The 27753-nt window shown below is 30.7% G+C and overlaps 3 protein-coding genes across 3 annotated transcripts in view; 1 reads left to right on the top strand and 2 right to left on the bottom strand.

The window, feature by feature from the left end:
• The window catches only part of LOC107453923 (lisH domain-containing protein ARMC9), a 126152-nt gene that overhangs the window by 97380 nt on the left and 1019 nt on the right, over positions 1–27753 (top strand). The window lies entirely within an intron of this gene.
• LOC147808005 (uncharacterized) lies at positions 22305–25307 on the bottom strand. Its single transcript, XM_087166820.1, has 2 exons — positions 23771–25307; positions 22305–23092 (listed from the first exon to the last, which is right to left on the bottom strand). The coding sequence occupies exons 1-2, from the start codon at positions 25305–25307 to the stop codon at positions 22305–22307; spliced, it is 2325 nt and encodes a 774-aa protein (XP_087022946.1).
• Positions 25320–27479, bottom strand: LOC147808004 (uncharacterized). The gene has a single exon (XM_087166819.1). It carries the CDS (start codon positions 27477–27479, stop codon positions 25320–25322), a length of 2160 nt encoding a protein of 719 aa, XP_087022945.1.

The following is a 27753-nucleotide window of genomic DNA, read 5'->3' as shown; positions in this document are numbered from 1 at the left end:
ATCCCAACTTCAATTTTCACAGCAGGGCTTACATTTCACGATTTTTTTTTGTAATGTTTTTTAAGCTGAAAAACATTTTGTGCAATACTTCACTTTAAGCAGAATAGAAAATACCCTGGTTGGTTGGTGTTAGTTGGATGTAACGAAAAATAAATAAGTAAGTGTATGTACATAAATTCGTAAAAAGATATGCTTTCAAGTCTCAGAAAACAATAAAATAAATTTATGAAAATTTATGGGTTTGAAGGTATTTGTGATTGTAATTAAATAGAAATTATAATTTCCCGATTCCAGTGAACTAATTTCTTTTTTCCATAAAGTCAAATCAAAGTGATTTGCAACGAAATAATTTCAATACAGACAATTACATAAAAAAATTTTAATGTTTTGATTTTCTATGATATTCAAATGAAAACTCTTATCAACTTTATTACCAAACTGTAAATTAAATTAGATGTTAGTTAAAAATTATAATGTATAAATTTATATGGGTAAATCTAAATTTCAAATTTTTTAAATTTTTTTATTTATTGAAAACTACGTGGTAACAAACGTTTCTTGCGATATTGTATGAAGATCCGTTTTCAGATGTTGAGCCTGTGTACCAGAAGTCCCATTTGAAAATTTTACAAAAATATTAAGTAATTTATAGTTAAAAATTATTAAGTTAAAAATATAAAGAAAACGTGGAAAATATTATAATAAAGATTAATGAAAGGAGGAGAAAAATAAGGATGTAATAAAAATTCTCTTAATAATGACAAATTAAAAGTAAATTTTATTTCCTATTTGGAAAAAAGATTTCAATAAACATTATAATATTAAACCAATGAAAAATTTTGTTTTCTCCCTTAAGAATAATGATATGATTATAAGTTTCAAGATCTTATTATTAATTTTATTAGATCTTATTATTAATTTACTCTTTAAATTTCTTTGTTTCGATCTTGTAAAAGTTAAAATAAGTCAAATTTCACCAAATAAAAAGAAAAATTTAGATAATTTATATTTCGTTATTAACTTTCAAAACCTTATTTTAAATAAGATTAAATTTCATAATATTTTTGAAAATTGACAAAATTTGTTTCCATTAAAAGACTTTAACACGATTAAAATCTTCAATTATAATAAATATTTTAGTCGACCTATATTTAATTATAATGATATTAGCAACACTTTAGAGAAAATTAATACAAACGATACTGTATATATCACACTATTGTATTGATATATTTTGCTTCCACCACTGATGAGAATTCACGTGCATTGCAAAAATAATAAGTTTTTAATTAAAATTCATCACAAAAATAGATATTTCAATATGCATAAACTAATAAAAATATAATTGAATAATAAAAAAGTAATGCAAACATCGTTCATAATACATATTTTTTATTTCATCATTGATTATATAATTTATAAAAAATGTAATTTGAAATAATTAACTTAGTTAAGAATAAGTTTGAGGAATGAATGTATTTTTGTTTTTAGTAAAAAGGGGGCTCCTTTGCTTACTCGGTAACTCTCACCAAACCCTGGAACTGCTTACGCACTTCATTTCAGATCACTTAACTGGTTGTTTCCGCTTTAGTCTCATTTAACACCCTGGATTTTATACTTCAATATCTCTAAAACTTTATTTTAATGTTATTAGAGACTACCACGCTCCCAACTCTGGATTTATCTGCCATAATGCAGATAAATCCATGCAAACTGAAAATGGTAAATTCGAACAAAAAAGAATACGTTACGATAACTTTAACTGTAAAAATTGTAATATGATAGCGACCCGAATTAGGTGTTGAATAACACTAAAAATTGTGTGTTATTTCAAGTTTATACCGAATCGAAGTTTATACCATATACACTTTAAAGGGGGCTGTTTAATATCAACACCAGAAACTGATATAGTTTAAAACAAGCTCAAATGCATTCCTTCCATTCATGAATTATTTTCCCCAATGTTGGCGTACGTTTGGAAACAGTCAGATTACCAATATTTTTTGTTTACAGTCGAACAGAGAAGGTGAAAGTTTGACTTATTCTTATACGATAATGTACATTTCATAGGCCGGGATAGCCTGATTGGTAGGGCACTGGGCTCATGTTCAAGAGTTCGTGGGTTTGATCCCTGCCGACCGAAGACTCCCGTGTAGTAAATAGTGACTGATGCACGTTAAATCTGTCGAGTCGCAAAGTCCTCCATGTTCCCACAACAAATCAATACCTCTAGAGTTACTGGTCCTTGAGTTTCCTTGTCTTCTGAATTGGTTCCAAATTACAAGGCTATGGAGTTGAACATTAGTAGTCGTAAATCCAAAATTGGGCAGGGTGTTCAACGACGAAAACTTTACGCCATGTAATTTAACATTCTTGGCGTAGAAAAAACTTATAGGTATAAGAGTTATATATGGTATTTCACTTTGTATAAAGTAGTTGCCACTATTTTTGATAGTCACATGCACTAAAAATTTTTATACTCAGTAAAAGATTTTGGTGCACAATTGGTACAATTTTTTGTATTGAGCTGAATTTATATATTAAGTACAAAACTGTGGTTATTGTGCAAAAACTATATAAAATGGATAAAATGACAATTGTTTGGAAAAATTTCAGCAAATATATTAAGAAAAATATGCTTGTTTTAAAACAAAGTGTTTCTGAAATAAAACCATTACATTGATTCTAAAGAGCATGAAAATGTGTGTTGTCAGTTAACAAACAAAACATGAATAAATAAATGAAACTATAACAGTAAAAAAGTAAATGAAAAATGTGACTATATGCACTGTAAAAAATGTAGTTAACCTAACACCAAAAATGGTGGCAACTATGCGCCAAAATTTTTTGCAGTGTGGTATAGTCATACCTTTTTTTATAATTTTTTTTATTGTAATTTTGCTTAGTACATTCAGAACACAAACCTAATTTCTGCTTTTTTGCTTTTTCTTTAAGATGAGAGATAACTTTCTCTATAAAAGAGGAGTGGCTATTATTAAGGATTCTCCGATAGTATTGAGAATAGATTTAGTATGATAAATAACTTGAATCAGAATAAGTGAATCAGAATTCCATACAAGACTCATGTATAATTTATAAATTCAGAAACACTTAATATGGATATATTCAACACGCCTGGATTAAGCTGAAGCAATCTTTTTCTATTCTATTAAACGTTAGCGAGACCGAGTGTCATTTTGTCGCCAAACTCTTGACGAGGAAGTTCAAGGTCTCAGAAAAAATTAGTGACTTGTATGGATGGTACATTACAAGAAAACTGGATCAGAAACATTATTATTTAAGAAAACTGATGATAGAGATTCGTTCTAAGCCTGGTGTTTTTCGATGACGTATTTTAAATTGGTTTATTTTTTAAATATTTATGTTCGAAACTTGCAGTGTTTCCCAAACTTATGACTTTTGTGTACCCTTTCTAAATTTTTCGTAACGCTGTGCAGCACTAATAAAAAATGAATGTATTTTTTACTATAAAAATTTCCACTAAAGTTAAAAATCACATCTAGCTGTTGACACTAATAATTATTAACTGTTAACTCTGCAAGAAATAGGCAATAGAAAATTACGTAAACGTAAATTTTCATGACTAGATTTGATTTAAAATAATTTTTTTTTAAAATTTTCGTTTGTTGCAAGATATTTCGCATAAGAACGCGTACCCCCGTTAAATTGTTCCCGTACCCCTGGGGGTACGCGTACCACACTTTGGGAAACAGTGTGTAGGTAATAATTTTTAAAGTTTGTCTTGGCGCGCATTTTCTCGATGATTTCCGCGAATTTTCTGAAATGCTAAGCTTTGGGAAAATTTTGTAAGTTTAGTTTTTTCTTTCTAATTTTTCAATAACATTTTGACAAAAATTAATACTTTTCTGAAGCTTAAAAATTCCTATTATTTAATTGATAAAATATTTTAGAGACTAGATTAATAACAAAATGACAAGAGAATAGCTATAAGTCGTGTAAAGAAAAGTGGTTTTTAGTTACCTTGGTCGAAATTTTAATAATGATACAATGTCTAGCAAAAATGCTGTTGGATTACAAAAGGAATAAGAAGTTTAGTTAGCCCCCTTCTTAAAACTTGAACTTTCACTGAAACGAGGAGATAACAGAGCTATTACTCTTGAAATTTCCAAACCCGTAGTATTAAAAATGGAGACAAAGGAACGTTTGATAAAAGACGAAACAGAAACGAAAATAATTTGACTAAGTACAATATCTTGTATTAGTATTCTGTTCGTTTAAACAAAAGTGTTAATACTTCATAAAATTAAAAGAATTTTTTTTAAAATTCAGTTCTCTCATGTGCTTTATATTACATTAGTATTTATTCCACGCAGTTGTTCTTCTCTGATTAATTAACTTTCTGAAATCAGTTAAATAATTAGATAAATAAATGTTTAATAATATTATTATTAAAATAATAAATAAAGAATTTAAATTTGTATTAATAAATTAAATTTAATAATTTAATTAAAGTTTTTGAATTTCAACGAAATTTTCAAAATTTTTTGCGAATCTTTCGCAAATTCTTCTTCCCGCGACAACTTGCAATAAGTAATAATGGGTCTGGTTCATTTCATCGACAATCACTTCATCGACAGGCCATTTCATCGACACCACTTCATCGACAGGCCATTTCATTGACTAGGTCATTTCGTCGACAGGCCGTTTCCTCGACAGGGTTGTTTCGTCGACAGGCCATTTCGTCGACAGGGTCATTTCGTCGACAGGGTCATTTCGTCGACAAGTCATTTCGTCGACAGGGTCTTTTCGTCGACAAGGTCATTTCGTCGACAGGGTCATTTCGTCGACAGGGTCATTTCGTCGACAAGTCATTTCGTCGACAGGGTCATTTCGTCGACAGGGTCATTTCGTCGACAGGGTCATTTCGTCGACAAGTCATTTCGTCGACAAGGTCATTTCGTCGACAAGTCGTTTCGTCGACAGGGTCTTTTCTTTGACAGGATCATTTCGTCGACAGGGTCATTTCGTCGACAGGGTCATTTCGTCAACAAGATCATTTCATCGACAGGGTCATTTCGTCGACAAGTGATTTCCTCGACAGGGTCATTTCGTCGACAAGTCATTTCGTCGACAAGTCATTTCGTCGACAGGGTCTTTTCATTGACAGGGTCGTTTCGTCGACAAGGTCATTTCGTCGACAGGGTCATTTCGTCGACAAGTCATTTCGTTGACAGGGTCTTTTCATTTACAGGGTCATTTCGTCGACAGGGTCATTTCGTCGACAAGTAATTTCGTCGACAGGGTCTTTTCATTGACAGGGTCATTTCGTTGATAGTGTCATGCGTAATTCTGAAACTATTTTAGAGATTTAATCTAAATATTTCTATTATTAATTAGAAAAACGCACTTATTTAATTTTATACTAAAGTAAAATTCTTTATGGCGGTTTATTGTTCCAATTGCACTAAAAGAAGTTCGCTTTTTAAATTAATTAATAGGTAGTTGAGAAGCGTTTAAACGGTTGATGTATCGAAATCTACTTTTCTATATCTAAATCGTAATAGCTCGACACTTATTTTTAGGATAGGTAAGGATTGTCTTCAGAACATTGCCAAGCATGATATCCGGACCGTGGTTACAGTTTATATAGTGTGACGTTAACAATCAAATTGTTTTTAATATCAAATCAAATTAATAAAATATATTTTTAGAATTAAAAGTAATAAAAATATATTGCAATGAAAATTTAGACACTATTTCAAGGTGAGGAAAGCTAAATTTATTGCTGTAAAAATTTTCAACATTTTTACATAAATTTTAACAAAAACATAGACATCAGTCGAATTCTCACAGAAATGAAAATAATCATAGACCTAATTATTATATCTGCGTAAGTAGAAAAAAAATTCTAGGTTTTTTATGATGGAAAAGTAATTTCTTAATGTTCACTTTAATTGCAATTTTAAACTTTTTGTTCAGCATCTTTAACATTAGGACAGGAATATGCGTATTCGAACAATCGAATTGAGTCTTAGTTTCGTTACTACTATTAGAGATTTCGAAGAACAATAGGAACACAAACTTGATGTTTAGGTATTTATCGAGGCGGTTGTAGATTCCCACAATATTTAAAGTGCTACTCACCTTACCAAAATTATTTAGAAGCACGGGCGTAACGTTGCAAGCCTGTTAGTGTTTGGTCTTCACAAAATATGTTTTTTCTATGAATAGTGAATTTAATAATAGTATTAATTATTCAATTCTAATCTAATACTATCAAATTATACTATTTTTGAATTATACTATTATTATAATTAAATAATAATAGTATAATTTAATAAGAATAATAATAGTAGTAAGTAAATGATGAATTAATTCATTTTTTATTTGCAGGATTTAAATTAGACACATTTTGCTTAAAAGAAAATTAACAAAAAGTCAAGCTTGGAATTTGAACGTAAGAATAAATAACTCCTACTCTACAAAAAAGAAAACAAATCTTGCAATTAAAATTTGACCAATTTTTTACTAGTATAATTGCTGAAATTTTTAACTGATTTTCTACACAGGATGAAAACACAATTTTCAAACGCTTACTGTCCACTATTAGCACGACTTATCGCCAATCAAAATTTTGATTATTTTCTGCCTGAACAAGCCAGGAGACTCAAAACTAAAATGCAGAAAAAACGAAAATAAAAAATGCATATGTATTTAAAATATCAAGTTTGTTCAATGGACTACAAATGAGAAAAGCAATTTATAAAAATTTTCACGCATAGCAAAAACCACAAGGGCAAAATTTCACAAAATATTCTATCAACATTCAAAATTCCACTTTTTTCGTTTTGGTAACAAAAATTCACATTTCTTTATCAGGACGCATATCAAACATGATATTTAAAAACATTTCCATTTACACTTTTTAAAGGACTTATTGCTCGCCTTTAAAATATATACTCTCACTGCAAATTTTATTAATTTAAATAAATCTTTATTCTCTTGCAAATCGAAGAGAAAAACATTTTAATATTTGAGTAAAAAAACAAGTTTGCTAAACTTATTTTAATAAAACATTAATTAGAATAAAATCAGATGCATATAGATAACTCTCCTCAATTATAAGCTCAAAAGTCAATTTATTTGCTATATTGTAGTAAATTGCGTTTTTCCCCCAAATGTTTTAGATCATAAAAATCAATGAGACAGGTTTCCTCCCCTCCTCTGATTTAGAACCATTTTTTATATCATTTCGATTGCATCGCATACCGAGGATGTGGAGTCATTGTGAGTTTTTTCTTTTTTTTTTTACATTAACGAAGTTTATTTTATAAGGTAAAAAAACTTATAAATGTTTAGGGAACATATAGGATAAAATACATATTAAACTATTAAACGCCAAAACGTTATAAATAATTAATTAAATAAGAAATAAAATAAACTGGAAATGCGAGAACAAGATTTTTGTTTCAAATAATATTTCATTTAAATTTCACAAGAATTGTCAGAAACTTCCATCTTCAGCAGAATAGCTGACAAAGACATGAGGAAGAGGATTAGAACAAAAATTTTTATCAACATTATTCCCCAATATGTTTTCCAAGTAGGATTTTCATTTTATTTTTCCCCTCATGCATTTTTTTCCCAAGATTTTTATAATACTAGGAAGTTCAGCAAGTTGCTCACTTCGCTCGCCAACCTTCGTAATAGCCACTCATACAACTTAGTTTGTTTTTTTCCTATATCGATCTTTCTTTTAAAGAGAAAATATATAAATATTGAAATTTCATGTAAGAAAATTTTATTAATATGTCAATAGTAACAAAATTAACGATTACTTGCATATGAAAAAAAATCAACTCAGCTTGAAAAAAATAAATATCTAAACACAGGGAATATATAAATTTTTGATAAAGCAAGAAGTAATCTTACTAGCTAACTATCAAAAAGGTTTGTGTTTTTCGGATTAAATTCTTTGTAAACATCACCATTGTTATCATTGCAAAAGTTAGTTCCTTTTCCTTCTCTTTTTTATTTGGACAAGATTTTAAACTGTATTAATGCGTTTTACTCATTGCGGGGGAACGTTATATAAGTATAATTTTCTTTTTTATCGACAGAAAATTTTTGCAGCTGAAATGGCCTGTTGACGAAAAAACCTTGTCATTGAAATTATCTATCGACCTCATGGTTTCATTATCCCACAGATTCATTTTATACCGTCTTTTTTTCCTTCCTAATTTCACCCGTCATTCACTCCCTACATCAAGAATCATTCACAATAGTTGTTGCAATTGCTTTTGCGATGATAATCTACAATAATGTACATTAAAAATTAATCTTAGAAACAAATGTGTTAAATATGATTAGAAAAAAATTGTGTAATATACAACTTAAATGCGTAAAATACAATTAATGTTTCGTTTTTGCAACGTGATATGAATAGAGGAGTAGGCAATTTTCAAATGAAATGCTTTTTTCCGGCAACTTCAACATACTATTAAGATTTTGCATCAGGCTAGGCTTAAAAAATTTCATCAGAAATATACTAAATTACAAAAAAGTGCAAGGGACATAACGTCTATTGTAAAAGAATCATAAGACTAGTTTCAAAATTACGCATGACTTTGCCTACAAAATAATCATATCTTAATATTGTCGACGAAATGACCCCTGTTGACAAAATGACCCTGTCGACAAAATGACCCTGTCGACAAAATGACCCTGTCGACAAAATGACCCTGTCGACGAAATGACCCTGTCGACAAAACTACCCTGTCGACGAAATGACTTGTCGACGAAATGACTTGTCGACGAAATGACTCTGTCGACGAAATGATTTGTCGATGAAATGACCCTGTCGATGAAACGATCATGTCGATGAAATGACCCTGTCGACAAAATGACCCAGTCGACGAAATGACTTGTCGACGAAATGACCTGTCGACGAAATGACATGTTGACGAAACGGCCTGTCGACGAAATGACCCTGTCGACAAAATGACCCTGTCGACAAAATGACCCTGTCGACGAAATGACCCTGTCGACAAAACTACCCTGTCGACGAAATGACTTGTCAACGAAATGACCCTGCTGACAAAATAACCCTGTCGACGAAATGATTTGTCGATGAAATGACCCTGTCGAGGAAACGATCATGTCGACGAAATGACTTGTCGACGAAATGACCTGTTGACGAAACGGCCTGTCGACGAAATGACCCTGTCGACAAAATGATCCTGTCGACGAAATGACCCTGTCGACAAAACTACCCTGTCGACGAAATGACTTGTCAACGAAATGACCCTGTCGACAAAATAACCCTGTCGACGAAATGATTTGTCGATAAAATGACCCTGTCGATGAAACGATCACGTTGATGAAATGACCCTGTCGACAAAACTACCCTGTCGATGAAATGACCCTGTCGATGAAACGATCATGTCGATGAAATGACCCTGTCGACAAAATGACCCAGTCGACAAAATGACCCTGCCGACAAAGCTACCCTGTCGATGTAATAACCTAGGGGAAGATACGACCCTGCCGATGAAATGACTTGTCGACGAAATGACCCTGTCGATGAAATGAACCTGTCGATGAAATGAACCTGTCGACGAAATGACTTGTCGACGAAATGACCCTGTCGACGAAATGACCCTGTCAATGAAAAAACCCTGTCGACTAAATGACCCTGTTGACGAAATGACCCTGTAGATGAAATGACCCTGTCGACGAAATGACTAGTCGACGAAATGACCCTGTCGAGGAAATCACTTGTCGATGAAATGACCCTGTCGATGAAATGATCTTGTCGACGAAATGACCCTGTCGACGAAACGACTTGTCGACGAAATGACCTTGTCGACGAAATGACTTGTCGACGAAATGACCCTGTCGACGAAATGACCCTGTCGACGAAATGACCCTGTCGACGAAATGACTTGTCGACGAAATGACCCTGTCGACGAAATGACCCTGTCGACGAAATGACCTTGTCGACGAAATGACCCTGTCGACGAAATGACTTGTCGACGAAATGACCCTGTCGACGAAATGGCCTGTCGACGAAACAACCCTGTCGAGGAAACGGCCTGTCGACGAAATGACCTAGTCGATGAAACGGCCTGTCGATGAAGTGGTGTCGATGAAATGGTGTGTCGATGAAATGATTGTCGATGAAATGAATGCGACCCAGTAATAATACCTGGTAATAATAGAGGAAAACTAAAGAGAAATTACGCTGCTTTAATAATATTTTTGATTCCTATGTTCTTTTTTAAACTTATGACTGTGCTCAGTTAATGTAACGTAAGGAAAAGTACTTGAAATATAAATAATTTTAATTTGTTTTATTTTCTAGGTTCCCTCAGCGTTTGCCTGATTCATTGTAGTGTGCAATATAAAAGTATACTGACTTATCATTATAGATTTGTCGGAAAGCAATTTGTCTAAAGAAATGGATAAGTTAAGTATCTTGTATTTCCCTCCTTGTGTATAAGTTGAGTTATTTTGAAATTAATAATTTTTTATTTTATTTATTTATTTTTTGCCAAAATAATTTGCAACAAAATAATTTTTACCAACATTTGAATCGGCAATAGAATTAGAATTTATTTATGGCGTTATTTCGTCTTTAACTTAAAAAATCATTCCGGTTTTCCACTAGCGGAAAAAAAATGAAATTTCACTGAGAAAAAAGAAGTGTGGTTAAAACTACCAGAATATAGTAAAATTTACCATGATTTATGGGAACACTAAAAACCTTAGTAATTTTTACCTAATCGCTTTGGTAATGATTTTGGTAAAATTAGTAATACTATATGATTTTATAGTGTGTGATAAAATTTGGAAATTTCATCATGATATAAAGACCTACATAAAGATCTATTGTATTATGACATAAAGATCTATTTGGATGAATTAACTTCTCAGTTCTGTATTTCCTCCTGATGTTATTTTAAAATCACACGATGGTCCAAATAACAGAAGTAAAAATATTTTATGAAATTTTAAGAGATTAAATAAACAAAAAACTAGCAATAAGAATTCTGAGTATTTTATATTATGCTATTTTGTGATGTAGGAAAAAAATTTATTAGAAAAATTCTTTTTTTAAAAATATTATTTCTTCTTACCTTCGCAAACTTTTTTTTATCGAATAAATGATTTTCATTTAAAAAAATCTTAGTTACTAATTTTTACAAATATTAATTAACAATTTAAAATGCTTACATTGTTGATTTTCATTTTAAATTCATAAAAGAAGCATATTTCAGAATTTTAGCACACATTAATTGCGACTAATAAATATGTAATTAAGTAGTTTAGAAAATAAATTTTTATCTTTAAATATTTTATTAGCCTAAACATTGCCTGCATGATATTTTCGGTAGTAATGATAATTCTGTACAAATTTTTCTAATATTTGTAAAAAAAAAACTTCCTCAGGTTTTTAAATTCTTAAATTTTGTCATTTCATTTATTTTCCTATTGAATATTTAATCATTTCATACATCACATATTATTCCTTTATAAATTATTTAAATTTTTTTTTAATTTCTCTCTAAATAAAGTATTAAGTCTGACAAACATAAATTCGATTTATGAATGAAATTTTTATTAGGTAATATTCATAATTTTTATAAGAACTGAAAATAATTATTTTTGAAAATATCACTTCGTGTTTTTTATCTTCTCAACTCATCACGGATAGATGTGCATAATTATTTAATTTTACTAAGTGTACGGTTTTGTTTCTCTAGAAGCTGCTACAATCGTTATTAGCTAATTTTGAAGAGGTGCTGTGTTACTTTAAAAAACTTGTAAGCTTCTTATGCTTTAATTCAACGTTTGGAAGGAAGAACATTTATTATCAAGCTAAGTTGAGTATATGGTTGCTAAAACGTGATTTGAGTGTTGAAGCAAATTGATACCACTACCGTTTTAAGGTTTATTCGGAAAAAACTGCTGGAAAATAAAATAAAACAAGAAATAAGGAGATTAAAATTCATTACCTCGTGAAAAATTCTGCGGCATTTTTAAGGTGCGGCATCGAAATGAATTTCATTCAGTGTTGAAAAGTTGAATCAGTTTTATTTTTCAAATTAGTTTAAGTAGCTGAGAAGGATACTTAAAGTGATTTACTATTTTTGCTTGTTCTCTATCACTGTCAAAAAATAGTAACTTCACCTTTTGACTTCTCTTTTTCCCGAAAAGCTATTATTATTATTATTATTATTATTATTATTATTATATATATATATATATATATATATATATATATATATATATATATATATATATATATATATATATATATATATATATATATATATATATATATATATATATATATATATATATATATATATATGTAATACAAAAATTATAAATACTTTTGTATTAATAAAAGCATTAAAACTTCATTCCTTTTCATAAAATATCTTTAGTAAAGGATAAGGGTAGAAGTTCTATTTTGGGACTTCAAGGCTAAAAGCATGCCAATGAATAATAATTAGATTTATATCAAAAGAGAAGTTATTTTAAGATCTTTCACTTCCATATAAGGAAAGATTAAACGATTTGCTATGAGTAATAAATAATTTGATGAGGCGTAAGAATACACAAGGAAGGCAATATGACTAACCTCTTTACACAGTTTAATTATCGTATAAAATAGAGGAGCAATGTTTTAGCGTGACTTTTTGGTGTATAATGTTTACCAACTAAACTTCGTCAGATCTGACGGTAACTCTGTCTCTCCCTCTCCGTCTGGAGGGGGATGAAAATGCTATTTCACCATCGTTTAGTAAAATAAAAGATTATGCCGAAACTGGACTCGTTAATCAGGCTGCTTTGACTGTAAATAACTAAAAAATAACGGTGTGGATACACCGATATTTCATATATATATATATATATATATAATTTTAGAAGTAAAATCTACAAAAAAAATTTATTTCGAAAATGATATACCAAATTATTTATTTAACAAAATTATATAGAACACTGAAGTAAATGGTTAACAACATAATTTATCAAAATGTTATCGGGAGGTTAGATTACAGCTTGCATGAGTTAAAATTTAAACCTATGCGAGCTGAAATCTAGTTATTAATAATCATTTTTGATACCTAATATGACTAACATGAAAATTTTTTTCGACTCCATCAGAATTTAAAAAAAAAAAAAAAATGTTTAAAAAATTAACGGATAAACTAGATCATGAGTTTCCAACTTACATGAGGCCGGGGGCCACAATTAAAAACACAAATCAAATGGATGGCAGCAACTTTATCATCACTCTTTTATGTTTGAAGGAACATTAATTATTACTGTCAGATTTTAACCGAGTTGTACAAAACGAAAGTATTGAATTGCAAATTAAAATATGAAGTAGATTTTTAAAAATATTTAATTGCATATTAAAAAATTCGGAGTACAATAACTGTAACGTGCACGCATGTATTAAACAATTAATGTGCAACAGATATCTAATTGTTAAGATATACAACTTTAAAAAGGTTGGTATTAAAACTTACATAGTAGCACACAAAATGTTCAATGACAAAATTGAGGTTTGTCTGCTGCAACCACCAGAGAATAGATATTTTCATTTTAAATTTAAAATTTACAAATGTGTGTGTAAATATTTTCCTCCAAAGTGAGTGGTTTCAAAAAGTTAAATCTGAGAATTTCTTCGAGAAAACTTCTGATACGCACATGCTAAATTATATTCACAAAATACAAAAAAAATGAAATTAAAAAGAGCAGCATACACGATTATTTTCGTATTTGAATAAATATTTTCTTGGATGTAAAACCTGAGAAATGAATTTTTTTTTGCACCGTTGATATGATAAATTTCACAGAAACGAAGAAATTAGGTTTTTATTAACGAGCAAAGTATTTTAAACCCATATAGATTTTTTACGAATATTGTCCGCAAAAAAATGACAACTAATATATTTTAGATCGCGGTCCCCAAAAAGAGGCTAAGCGGGCCGGATGCGGCCCCCGGGGCCGCCAGTTGGAAACCACTGAACTAAACGGTTGTTATTTGCTTGTATAAAACTAATATTGAGCCTCGATTTTTTCCCTTTATTGGTTGATTTCACCTGGTTCATTTTTTGTTAAAAATAAAATGGAAAATATCATAGGTGGATAGCAATCGGAATATAGATCTGGAAAATAGATTTGGGAAAGATAAGATGATTTTTGTGTTTTGTAACCCAAATTTTGACAAAAATGATTCATAAAGTTTGCACATTTTTTATTCTTTAAAATTATAGTTATAATTAATTCAGAAAGAATATGTACCAACCAGTGTACCATAAAAAAGGGGCTTTGAATATTGTCTCACGATTTTTATGAAATTTAAGCGTGAAAAATAATAAATATATCTCTGATAAACGTTTCATATTATTATTTGTAATAAATCTGTGTTTTTAGTAAATAAGTAGCATTTTTATTTCAAATTTTAAGATCTATTAAAAAGAAAGAGCGTCTAAATATGTTTGATCAAAACATATACTCCAACAAGCTTTGACCTTGATATATATCCCAATGAAATTGCATTGTGTGCCGCAGTACCCTGTCACATGGAGTTACTTTAACGAAATAATTTAAACAAAACAAAAATAATTGAAAAATTGGCTAAGAAATAAGAAAATTCTAAATAAAAGAGTATCCACATACAAACTGAACTTTTAATAGATTTAATTTTACTGCTAAATATTGATACTATTATACTTCATCAAAGTAAAGAATCATAAAAGTAATTTAGTTCATCAAAATAAAGTTTCTTATGAAGTATTTTAACTGATTTGTGAGGTTGAGGAGAAAGCCTTTTGCTATCTTGAGAGCCTTTTTGCCCCATTGTTTCGAATCTATTGATACCAAATTAAAAGATTCGATTACGATATGTTCTGCAAAAAATGAAAATATTTATTTCTTAGAGAGAAAAAACTTAATATAGCATTCTTCCTCTTTTTCCTAGGCACAACAGCCGATTACCGGCAAGGCCGTCTCAGTCAATTTACCCCATCTACGTCTGTTCGATGCTATATTTTTCTATCTATTAATTCTCAAGTCCTATATATAACCAAAAGAACATAAGTATATAAAATTTTTTCTAATATTTTGGTCACAATTTACAATTTTTTTGGTAGTACAAACTGCACTGCAGACATTTTCAAAGTAAAAAAAAAAATCTTCTATTGTTATATCAAGCATTTTCGCAATAGCCCGTTGTAGAACAAGGAATAATGAACATTACGGCTTTACAATTTTGTGACTAACGCCATGATGAATGGCAGTGTGGTCAGCATTGCACACCAGCCGCCTTTATTTCCTATTGAAATTGGTATCCAACAATCTGAAACTAGAAGCGTTACAAGTCGCCACAGCGGATGGAACTCCAGTACGTCATAGGGGCAGCTCATTGCCTCAACCATTGAGTTACCGCTGCTCTATGTTGTTCGTTATATCATATGTAATCGTTGTATCATATTTAATCATTATATCATGTATAATCGTTGCATACTGTTCATTAAATCTCCTATGAAGCTACAACAGCAAAATTTAAACTTTTAAAAATATAAAATCACTTTCAATTAAAGTCCATTTTATTTTTAAAAATAAAGAGAATTCTACTCCATTCTTTGATTTGCATTCCGAAAAGAATAAAAAAAACAACATTTTTTCCAGCTGTCTGCCCTGATTGCCATACAAGTAAAATAAAAATACAAAAAAGGAAAGTAACAAAAATAAGATTCTTTTCTGAAATTAAGAGTCGATAATAAACGATAGTTTCATTAACTATTCATAAAAGCTTCATTTTGATTCAAAACTGCGGGGTAACATTTCAATATTTACCGTAGCCTCTGGTGAAATGTTGTACCAAAAAATAATCGAAGCCATTTCGAACTACAAGAGCAGAATTCTAACAATTACCTTAGGGCTGGCGATGTTATTTTTCTTTTTAACGGTTTTGCTTATTTCTAAGCGAAGTCTATCTCAAGATCTACAATTCACCACAGATTTGTAATTACAGGTTCTGTAGAGCTTGGGGGCACAAATCGCTCAAGTCGACACTCCTTTTTTCAAGGGGGATAGAAAAACATGAGGGGATGCCTGAAATGTTAGTTTTTATCATTATTATTATTCTTTTAAAGTATTTTGGACATTGAAAGAAATTGTTTTATTAATTGTTCATATGTTTATTTTGGATCTTAGTGTTGATGGCAAGGGTTAAATATGTTATCATAGTAATTTGTTCGATATAATGTCATTTTGGAATTAAGTTTTAAAATAGTCTTAAATTACGCAGTTTTGTTACTTTTTTTTCCATAACGGTCTTCGGTTTCCAATGTTTTTATTTGAAATTTTGTTTTAAAATTTTTGAATATCTATCTATCTGTATAATAAAACTTATTAATTTTCTTCTTTTTTCTCTCTTTTATTTTTATCTTTTTTGTCTTTATAGTGCTATGTTTTAGAGATCATATTTAATGCAGCTTTAGCACGTCTACTATAATCTTACTTTCGTTTTCATTTTGTTTCCGTTTTTAATTCCGTTTTCTAATTTCATGTGTTACGGGCACTGCTCTTTGAGTCTATTTTTATAGATTTCCACAGTAATAATAATTTAGCGCCTGTTAAAGATTAGGGCAAAATGAGCAAATCATGTTTCTTTTTTAATTTACTAAAATTGTTAAAATTAAATATCAACCTTATTATTTATAAACTTTAAATTATCCAATACAATATTATTACCTTGCGCACATTCATCCAATCCAAGGTAACTAACAAGTTAAACGCGTTTCAGTATTGCAGTAAGAACGTGCCGTAAGAGATCACTTTCTTTTCGCTTCTGATTTCATATTTTGTAACCTGGCAATCTTAGTACAAAAATATTTTAAATCATTCTTGAAAGATTCCGTTACGCGTAAGTTCATTTGAATTCGCTCTTCGCCTTATAGATTTCCTTTCGTGTTTTGTTACGTATTTTCTTTACATTTTCTTTTCTTTTTTTTTTGCTTGATATGATTTATTTCATATATATTTTTTACTTAATGTGTTCTATTTTCATTTAAATTTTTTGAGTGTTCCTCACACTATTGTATTGATAAATTTTGCTTTGGCTATATTAATACAGTATTTGTTACAATAAATACAATATTTTTCTTCTTCTCTTGTTATTAATCTTTATTATTTTCTATTTTTTCTCAATATTTTATCTTCAAAGAAAACATCATTAGAAAGCGCTATTTTTGTGGATATAATCGTGTGAGCTGATGACAATATTATATTTTTTCGTTATTATTGATTTTTTTTAAATTTTGGCTGATTTTTAATTTTTCTTTTAAAATTTTTTAAAATTTCACTCTTTTTTTTCTATTTAAGATTTTTTTTTCTTTTTATATTTCCTTTCTTGCTTTCTTTGCATTTATGTAAAAAATAAAAATAAACATTGAAAGTTCTACAAATCACAATCCTTGTATGTTACCTTACTAATAATACTTTTTATGCATTTGTTATTAATATTTTGTTAAAATGTAATTCTGTGAGAATTTATCGATGCTAAAAACTAATTTCTTGAAAGATTGTTTAAGACGGATTTAATTCATTCGAGGTGACATTTCCAGTAAGTTTAGTTTGTTAAAAAACGGCATAATAACAATTTAACCCAAAGAAAATACATTATTTAAAAATAAATTCAATGTATATAATAGAAAATGATTTTTTAAAAAATATTTTTATCTCATATTAGTTCAAAATGTCTTAGAGACTTGAATGTATGAGTTGAATGTGTTTGCAAAAATAATGATATTTTTAACGTTTAAATTTTTTAACTTTATTTTATAACCTGTTATTGTTTAATTAAGAAAGTATTTGGATTAACAGATTTTTTAGCATTGCTATTCGATACGAATTCCGCACCCGGCTCACACCGACCACAGTACTGACGTAAAATATCCTCATTGATGATGGGTAACAGTCTTCTTGCCGTAAGGCTAGGCATGGGAGGTTTTTGTGACTTTCCTTTCTATGTCACGCAAATGCGGGTTAGTTCCATCAAAAAGTTTTCCACGAAGGTAAATTTCTCCCAATACTTGATCGACCAGTAGTTCCTTGGTCTTCTGGACTGGGTTCAAAATTATAAGCCTACGGTAGTAGTTGAACATTAGTAACCTAAATTGAACATATTAAACCCAAATTTGCTCCGGCTGTTCAACGACGTTTGTAAAATAAAGTATAGGCCGGGGTAGCCTGGTTGGTTGGGAATTAGGCTTATGCCTAATAGATCGTGAGTTCGATCCCCACTGACAGAAAACTCTCCGCGTAGTAAATGGTGACTGCAGGGCTGCCATTGGAGACTAAAAAGGCGACTAAAACGACTATTTTAAAGCAATAGCAACTATGGCGACTATTTTAGTAGAAATATGAGTAAAAACAACTAATTTGCAATGATTTGCGTAAAATCGGCGACTTTTTTAAGGCAAAGCGACTAAAATGAAGAATAACTTCATGAGTTTCCCCATACCCCCACTTTTTTTTTGCCGCGCTTTCGTTTTATCCTAACTTTATTATTTCTCACTGTTTGATGTCAAAAGCATAGCAGACATATTTAACCAATCAGACTGATGGAATTCGCACTACATGAATGCTCCTCCTGCTTCAGAAAGCTAATGTAATATCTATGAGGATTAAATTTTTTCCCCTCTTTTAATTTGAACGAAGTAGCAAAAATTGTCTTTAATTACAGAAAATGTGTTATTTTTTTAGAGCTATTTAGAATAGAAAAAAAGGTACAAGGTGATATTCGTTTTGTCGAGTTGTGATTGTAATTTTTTTGATAAGCATTAAAATTTGGAAATGTGTCAATTATGAAAAATAAACAAAATAAAACGGAATTAAATTGCAATATTTTTTTTTTAGTGTCTAAACTAAGCAACTGCAAATTAGAACCGAGAAAGGAAATTCAAATTCAACTGTTCTGTAACAGATAAAAATAAAATTCCCTGTTTTTATGCGTAGTGTGAAAGAATATATTGTTGGAAAATCCACAAATAAATGTACATTTTTTATAAAATATGAGTATCTAAATGCATGTTATTTGAATTTTATGCTATTACAGCACAAATAATTAAAATTATATTAGAGGAGGGTATGATGTTAGCAATTATTTTATATATCTTTGAGACTATTTAGGAGACTTTTTTTCATATATGATGCAACTAAAGCAACTATTTTTCTTGTTTTCATCCAGTGGCAGCCCTGTGACTGGCGCATGTTAAATCTGTCGGGTAACAAAGTCCTCCACGTTCCCATTTAAAAAAACCTACCATTGGGGGTACTGAATTGGAGATTGATCGCTCTCCGGTTCAGGTCAAAATTACGATCTGTGGAGGAATTAATGGATGTGTGAATGAGCCCGCCCTATAAACTGGCTGTGACGTGTGTGTGGCTGAAGTTGTATTTTTGGCCATAGAGGGCGCCACTTAAAACATGAAAAGCAACCTTTGCCTTAAATTCGCTTGGTTTTGATGGTATTGGCAAGTAGCATTAGAAGCAACAATAACAAATAAATAAATTACGAAAATATAACAAATAATAATAAGAGTAGACTTTTACTGAAAAATAAATTTAAACGATTTCTAAGTGGCCTTCTTTTGTAGCGATGCAAATTTACAAATGTTTATTGAAATTTTCAACAATGAGCCGCAAGTCTTCTACTTTCAATCTATCCCATTCCCACCAAATCAATGTGTCTAAATGTACAGAGCAAATGAATGATTTCACACTGCCGTTTTCCTTGCTTTAACAACTTTAAAATAACAAATATTTTGATTAATATTGTAAAAAAAAAAAAGCGTAAACTAATATATATATTATAAAATATTTTATAATTAAAAAGGTAGACAAAAGGAAATGAACACAGATTTTAAAGAAATTGCTTAGATTTTATTCCATGATGCAATAACTTTGTCCGATGTTTTTTTTGTTGTTGCCGCACCCTGTATATAATCTATGTTTGTTTGAGTTCATTTTGTTAGTTGGTGTAGTAATGCTACGCCGTGGATATAGTATAAAAATTAGATAAATCTAAGACACCTGTTTTCTTTTAAGAGTAGAATGGTTCTAACGCTTACCTCTAGTTTCTTAATATCGTTAATTGCTGCATTTTAAAACTGCAGTTAGGTAACCTAACTATAAAAAATGCATACACAACTTGCAAAAGACTGAGTAATCTAGTTTTAGTATTGTACTCACAATATATTTTATTTTATTTTATTTTATTTTATAACAGCTGTTGAACAGCCGACCTATTTTATAAGTGTGCTATTCTGTGATTTTTTGCACAACCCAGAAGGCACAAGGAAAGTTCTACATCGAACATTGGGACAAGCTTGACTTCTTGAAGAAGCTTTTGATGGATATTTGCCTTACATGGAAAGTTAAACCACAGAGCGTACGTTTTTACAACAAGATGACAGGGGCATTTTGACCTATGATTAATCTACCACGGTCCATCACCAGGATTTGCGATTCCATTTGTAATAAAATTGTATAGCAATAAAATTTTTAACAGAAAATTAAAATTAAGTGGATTAATGTAATGTGAAAAGTATGCATCATGCTGAACAAGATTACAAAGGTTATGATTTTTAATTTGTAGGAGCGATAAATGTAGAATAAACTAGTTAAAGTAGAAAATTTATTTACAAATTTAATGTTTTATTTGTTTTTTAGAGAAATATTTCACGTACTTCTTCTTATCAGACAGGGTGTGCCAGCTTATAAATTTTAAAGACCGAGGACTTTTTTGGGTGTAACTCGGTAAAGACAATTTTGAAATATGGTTCGACCATTCATTAGACGGGAATGAAATCAGTTCACGTACAAACAGCAAGATTGGTAAATGTGTTTTTCTTTAGCTTTTATAAATTTCAGCATCACTGATCTTCCAAAAGAAGCCGCGGAAATCATGAAACTTATAAAGAAAAAAATTTTTTTTTTCCTTCTCAGTGATTTTCTCAATGCGTTAATTGAATACTGATTATTTATAAAAAATCTGTTCTTATAGTTTTGGTATTAAGGCTACACGTATTATAAACGACTGAAAAATATGTTTGTTTTAAACTATATTTCTCTAAAAATTGGACATATATTCTTCTAATTGAAAAATCTTCTAGTAGTAGAAGAAGTTAAATGGATTTTTGAATAAAATCGAATTTCTTTGAGTGAGAGCACACAGGGTGTTTTAAAAATGATTGATGAATTGAAACATTTGTGGAAGAAAATCGGAAGGAGACTGAAATGTAAAAATGCTTGCGAACTAAATTATTTTTACCAAAAATTAGTTAAAAAATTTATATGGCAGATATATATGGCTCTCATGACTGTTTAAAACTACAAAACAATTGCACGTCAGGTCATTTCAACTAAAATTTCTGCATGGACAACTGTTACATTTATTCTTATGCTGCATAACGTTGTTACTACAAACGGTGATTATTTTAAAACGCTTGTTTTGTAGTTCTTGTCCTCAGCGCCACCTGTTGAAGAACTTATAACTTTGAATATTGGTTTGAAAAAAAAAAGCTATTTTCTTGAGCAAAAAGCATTAGCTTCCGAATTTCTACCTTCTTTCGTTTTATTTTAGTTATTTTGATTGATTTTAAAGCCAGTGATCATCTTTAGGGCTCTCTACATTATCGTCTACCCTGAGAATAAAGAATTAACTTACTCTACGTAGTCCTTAAATTAGGCACTTCTTAATGAAGAAAAAAAGTTCTCTTGTAAACAGTTCTAAACTATTTTTATTGATATTCTGAAGCTGATTTTCTCAAGTGCAGGAAATCTCTGAAAATGTTTTTTTCTGATCATATGTAACATTTATTAATCGGCATGTGACAGACATGGTGTTGAGGGGGTCGATATGCGGACTGTATATTACGATTGATTAAGTATAAACGATAACTATTTAACAATTTATTAACAAACGATGAATGACGCCATTTGAAGACGTCCGACGATATCAAAAACAAAAACAACAAGAGCTCTTCTTTTCGCCAAATGAAAAGATAAACGAAGCCAAAGCCGATAGAGCCGCCAACATACCGCCCGGCTTTGAAATATCCATTTCAAACAAATACATATACAACAATAAATGACAATTTATAATGCAAATGACAAAAAAAGTGACAAATTTATGACTAAATAACCAAATAACATAATATTTTTCAAAAGCAAACTAAATGCATACAATCACATTCTTTATGACAACAATGAAAAAAAAATAAACATGTAAACTAATTACTAGTAGGCTCATTGATAGGTAAAACGCATATATTTGATATGCTGCGTTTAAAGAAACCTTGTGCAGTTTTTACAATAACAACTCGAATTTTTCCATCATTTCCTGGGATAACCTCGTGGATACGACCAATAATCCATGAACAAAGGGGTAGATTATCTTCTTTAATTAAAACTAGTGTTCCTGGTTTAACATTGTTTTTTTCGAATAACCATTTACTTCTTTGCTGTAAATTATTTAGATAATCTCTTGACCATTTTTTCCAAATAGTTTGATTGATTTTTTGTATCCTTTGCCACCGAGAGAGTCGATTATCAGGAATGTCTGCAACAGGAAATTCTGGAATACTGTTTATGGGTCGCCCAATTAAAAAATGACTGGGAGTTAGGGTCTCAAAATCATTGGGGTCCGAAGAAAGGGGAAAAAGTGGTCTACTGTTTAATACACCTTCAATTTGGTTTAGAACCGTTAAAAATTCCTCTAATGTTAATTTAGAGTTTCCAATAGTTCTTTTCAAATGGTGCTTAAAAGATTTAACTCCCGCCTCCCAAATGCCACCAAAATTTGGCGATCTGGGAGGAATAAATTTCCAAACAACGAATTCATGGGATAAATAAGAAGCAAGATTTTCTGAATTTTTAACAAGATCATGCAATTTTCTCAATTCAGATTGAGCACCAGTATAATTTGTGGCATTATCGGAAAATATAATAGAAGGCAAACCTCTTCTCGCGAAAAACCTTTTAAGGGTGGCAATTAATGCTTCTGCTGTCAAATCACTTACTATTTCCAAATGAATGGCACGAGTAATTAAGCATACAAAAATTACAACATAGATTTTGTTTAAGATTCCCTTCCGCTGATTTTTATATTTAATAAGAAAGGGACCGCATAAATCGGTGCCAGTTTTTGAAAAAGGGGGGCTTATGGTAACTCTTTCTTTCGGTAAAGAAGCCATAATTTGCTGTTCTATCTTAGGTTTGACTTTGAAACATGTTATGTAATCGTGAACGATTTTTCGAGCAGTGTTCCTACCATTTAGGGGCCAAAACTCTTGTCTAACACAATGAAGCAAAGTTTGCGCACCAACATGCAAATTTTTTAAATGAAAATACTGGAAAATTAAAGTAGTTATTTTATGATCTCTTGGAATTAGCAATGGGTGCTTTTGATCATAAGATAAATTCGAATTGTTTATTCTGCCCCCTACTCTAACCAAACCATTAGAATCAAGAAAAGGATTTAAATTACTTACGTGGCTGTCTTTCAATCTTTTTTTATTTTTTAATGCATGTATCTCCTTCCTAAATACAATTACCTGTACTAACTTTACTAGAGAAAGCTTTGCATGCTGAAGTTCCTCTCTAGTGATGGGACCAAACATCCTTTCCTGTTTCCGACAATTAGAAATGAACCTATAAATGTAACTCAAAATACGAATTAGTTTTACAAAATTATTACTTAAAGTGAGAAAACTATTAACAAAGTCTGAGTTGGAAGACAAAGTAAGAGTTATATTCGATGATTTTTTAAGTTCAAGCTCATAAAGTTCACTGTTCAAATTTTCAATGAATTGTTGATCTGTTGGTTGAATGTCTAAATTCGATGGTCCAGAGAACCACAAGTCCAGTGACACCAGTTCGGAAGGATCGATTCCTCGCGAAATCAAGTCAGCAGGATTCTCCTCAGATGGTATATGTCTCCAGTGAAAATTATTTGAAAGTGTTTGAATTTTGGATACACGATTTCCAACAAATGTTTTTAATTGGTGCGGAGAAGAGTTAATCCAAGCCAATGCGATGGTAGAGTCTGAAAATAAAGTGACCTCTTTGATATCCATTCTTAAAGCAGCTATAACCTTTTGAACTAACTTAGCAAGCAAAAGGCATGCACATAACTCCAAACGAGGTACGGATATTGTTTTTAGAGGTGCAATTCTAGATTTACTGGCTAGGATTTTAAAGGCAGAGTTAGAACTGTCAGGATGAAGATATATCACAGCTCCGTACGCCAAAGTGGAAGCATCAGCAAATCCAACGAGAGCAATTTTCCTAACTTTAGAGGTTAGAACATATCTGTCGATTCGAATGTTCTCTAAAGCTTTCAGGTTACTGACAAAACGATTCCATTCTAGAGCAATGTGATCCGGCAAAGTGTCATCCCAATTAAGGTTTTGAGTCCAAAGTTTTTGAAGCATCATCTTAGCTCTACTGATGACGGGTCCAAGAAAGCCAATTGGATCATACAACCTAGCAATGACTGACAATACATCTCGTTTGGTATAGGTTGATTGCTGGGACACGCATACTTGGAAAGTGAACTTGTATTGTCCCGGTTGCCAAATTATACCTAGTGTTTTAGTAGATTCTTCAGTCTCGAAAGAGAATTCTTCGTTAAAGTTGCTGTCATTGATCAAGTCCCTGGAATTCGAGTTCCATTTGTGCAAGGTCATGCCACAACTATCAAACATTTTTACTAATTGAGTCTTTAACTCTAAAGCCGATTCAAGATCTGTTGATCCAGTAACTACATCGTCCATGTATAAATCAGAAAGAACAACTTCTGAAGCAAGAGGGTAATTCAACTGTTCATCCATCGCTAACTGCTTCAATGTTCTAATGGCCAGAAATGGAGCGTTTTTTGTTCCATACGTAATTGTTTTCATTCTGAATACTGTAGGCACTTCGTCTTCTTGAGTTTTCCACAAAATTCTCAATAAATCTCTTTGAGACGGATCGATTAATATTTGACGAAACATCTTCCTAATATCAGCTGTTAAGGCAATCTTGTGTTTTCGAAATCGAACAATCAAATCAAAAACGTTTTCTTTCACTTCTCCGGTTAGCAATATGTCATTTAAGCTTTGTCCTGTCGATGTAGGCGTAGAGGCATTAAATACGACTCTTAGTTTTGTAGAAGTTTTGTCCGGGCGAAAAATGCCATGATGTGGCATATAATATGATAAAGAAGGTGAAACATCATCTACAACCTTTTCCATATGACTTAAATTTTAGTATTCATTTATGAATTCACAATAAAGTTTCTTCATTTCAGGATTGGTATTCAATCTTCTCACTGTCTGATTCAAGCGTTTCTGAGCTAAATAACGAGATTCTCCTATAGTTTCCAGCGCTTCCTCACGAATAGGCATTTTGACCATGTAACGACCGCTTTCTACTCTTTTATGATTCTTTTGAAAGTGACTTTCGCAAAATGCTTCTTCATCACTCAAAATTCGGGAATTATCTATTTCTTCAATTTCCCAAAATTTCTTAATGCTATTTTCAATGTTTTCTGCACGATAAACTAAATTACAATAATGTTTGGGGTTTTTGGATTCATATGAACCACCAGCAATAAAACCAAAAACAGAATCTTGAAATGTTAAGTTTTCTGAAGTGCGATATTTATTTTCTTTAATGATTTCAAAAAAATGTTCAGCACCTAAGATCATATCAATTTTTCCAGCCTTAGCGAAAGAGGGATCAGCTAATATTAAATGATTGGGAATAACAATGTTATGTAAATTCAAAGTGTTAGATGGAATTAAATCCGTAATTTTATTGACTACTAAAAATTCAGTACGAAGCGAAAACGATGAATCTTTATTAGAAACAAGAGCATTCAATTTATATTTAACATTTGTTTCATTTCCTCCTAACCCACTTATTGGAATATTTATTCTTTCTCTTTTCAATTCGATTTTGTTTGCGAAATCCGAAGTCATAATATTTACCATACTTCCACTATCCAACAATAAACGTCCTTGAACGAAACAGTTACTCACAGGATTCCAAATCCAAGCTAGAGCCGTTGCGAGAATTATGTTTTTATTTCTACAAGTGTTTGTAGTAGCGAACACATGAGATATTAAATTATCATTTGAAACATTATTTATGTCCTGAGAAGTTGGATTACAGACTGGCGCCTGTGATTCTTGCTCTATTAGAGATTCCGAATGAATCTCCGTTTGGCGAAAATTATTTTCCTTGCGATGCAATAAGGAATTATGCTTAGCTTGACAGAATTTGCATGTAAATTTGGATGGACAGGAATTCAGTTTATGTGATGCATTTAAACAATTAATGCACAGATTATTTTTCTTAACAACATCAAATCTGAGAATTGGTGACATTTTTAAAAAAGAGGGACAGTTGTAAATTAAATGGTCCTTTGAACACAAATGGCATTTATTGCAATTCGATTTCACAACAAAGTTGCGTGCTTTGTTTTGATGTTGAATATTCTTAGCTTTATTCACAAAAAATTGGTTTCCCTGAAGATTTTCTAATGTTTGACATCTTTTTTGAATAAATTCCATAAAGGTATTGAATTTTGGAAGTTCAGTAGAAGTTAAACTCATTTCATACTGTTTGCGACTTTCCTTATCCAATTTTTGAACAGTTATGTTAATTATTAATTGTTCAACAAGATCATTACTTTCCAATTTCATTAATTTTAAACCTCTTAAACTTTTATTTAAAGTATCAATTAAATGTCTCAATTCTTTATAAGATTCTACAGAAACTTTTTCAAAATTCAAAATGTTCGAGATATAATTGTTTACAATTAAACGAGTATTTTCAAATCTTTCTTTTAGGATTTTCATCAAGGATTCAAAAGTATCTTCTGGCGTTTCAATATATTTAGCGTCACCTTTTAAAGCTGAACGTAAATAAAACAATTTCTGCATGCAATTTAAAGACTGATTTTCAGTTATCAAACTATCAAATTGAAGCTTAAAGTTATTCCAATTTTCGATTTTTCCATCAAAACAAGGCAAGCAAATATCAGGCAATTTAACATTTATTTTACTAGTACTTAATTGTTCATTGTTATGCAAATGAGAAATATTAGAACTTCTTGAATGAAAAAGTCTTTGTAAGCTTACCTTGCAAGATTCTATTTGTTCTTCCATTTCATCAAAATGGGATTGATAAGCTTCTAATTCTTCATCCTTCAAAATTGAATAATAATCCAGTTTTAAAAGTTCAATTTCTTGAAGAATTAATCCTATACTATCGATACGAGATTGCAGTTCGAGACAATCAGCCTCATTTCCATTTGTAGAAATAAAGCTTTCCAACCTAGTTATTTTGCTTTTAGAGCTACCACGACGACGATTCAATTGTTTTAAGCTCTTTTCATATTGTTCCTCAGTGTCAGTCATTTTTGCAAATCAAAAATGTATCAAAACGAAATCTAAAAACGAAGTTATGACGAAACGAAAACGAAAGTTGATCAAAATTGTTATTTTCAAATTATATCAGGTTTGAATTCCGGGTAGACAGGAACATGTTGAGGGGGTCGATATGCGGACTGTATATTACGATTGATTAAGTATAAACGATAACTATTTAACAATTTATTAACAAACGATGAATGACGCCATTTGAAGACGTCCGACGATATCAAAAACAAAAACAACAAGAGCTCTTCTTTTC

This window comes from Parasteatoda tepidariorum, chromosome 6 (assembly GCF_982258835.1).
Source record: "Parasteatoda tepidariorum strain Cologne lab strain chromosome 6, Ptep-v5.0, whole genome shotgun sequence".
NCBI classification, from domain to species: Eukaryota; Metazoa; Arthropoda; class Arachnida; order Araneae; family Theridiidae; genus Parasteatoda; species Parasteatoda tepidariorum.
This window is presented reverse-complemented; position numbering and strand designations above follow the sequence as displayed.

Bases quoted from the DNA above. Each gene is read 5' to 3' on its own strand.
- LOC147808004 (XM_087166819.1), bottom strand. From the start codon at position 27,479: ATGACTGACACTGAGGAACAATATGAAAAGAGCTTAAAACAATTGAAT.
- LOC147808005 (XM_087166820.1), bottom strand. From the start codon at position 25,307: ATGGAAAAGGTTGTAGATGATGTTTCACCTTCTTTATCATATTATATG. The intron at 23,093-23,770 runs GTAATAATTTTG...ATTTGGAAATAG, and splicing joins TAATAGTTTTCTCACTTTAA to TAAGTGATTTGACAGCAGAA.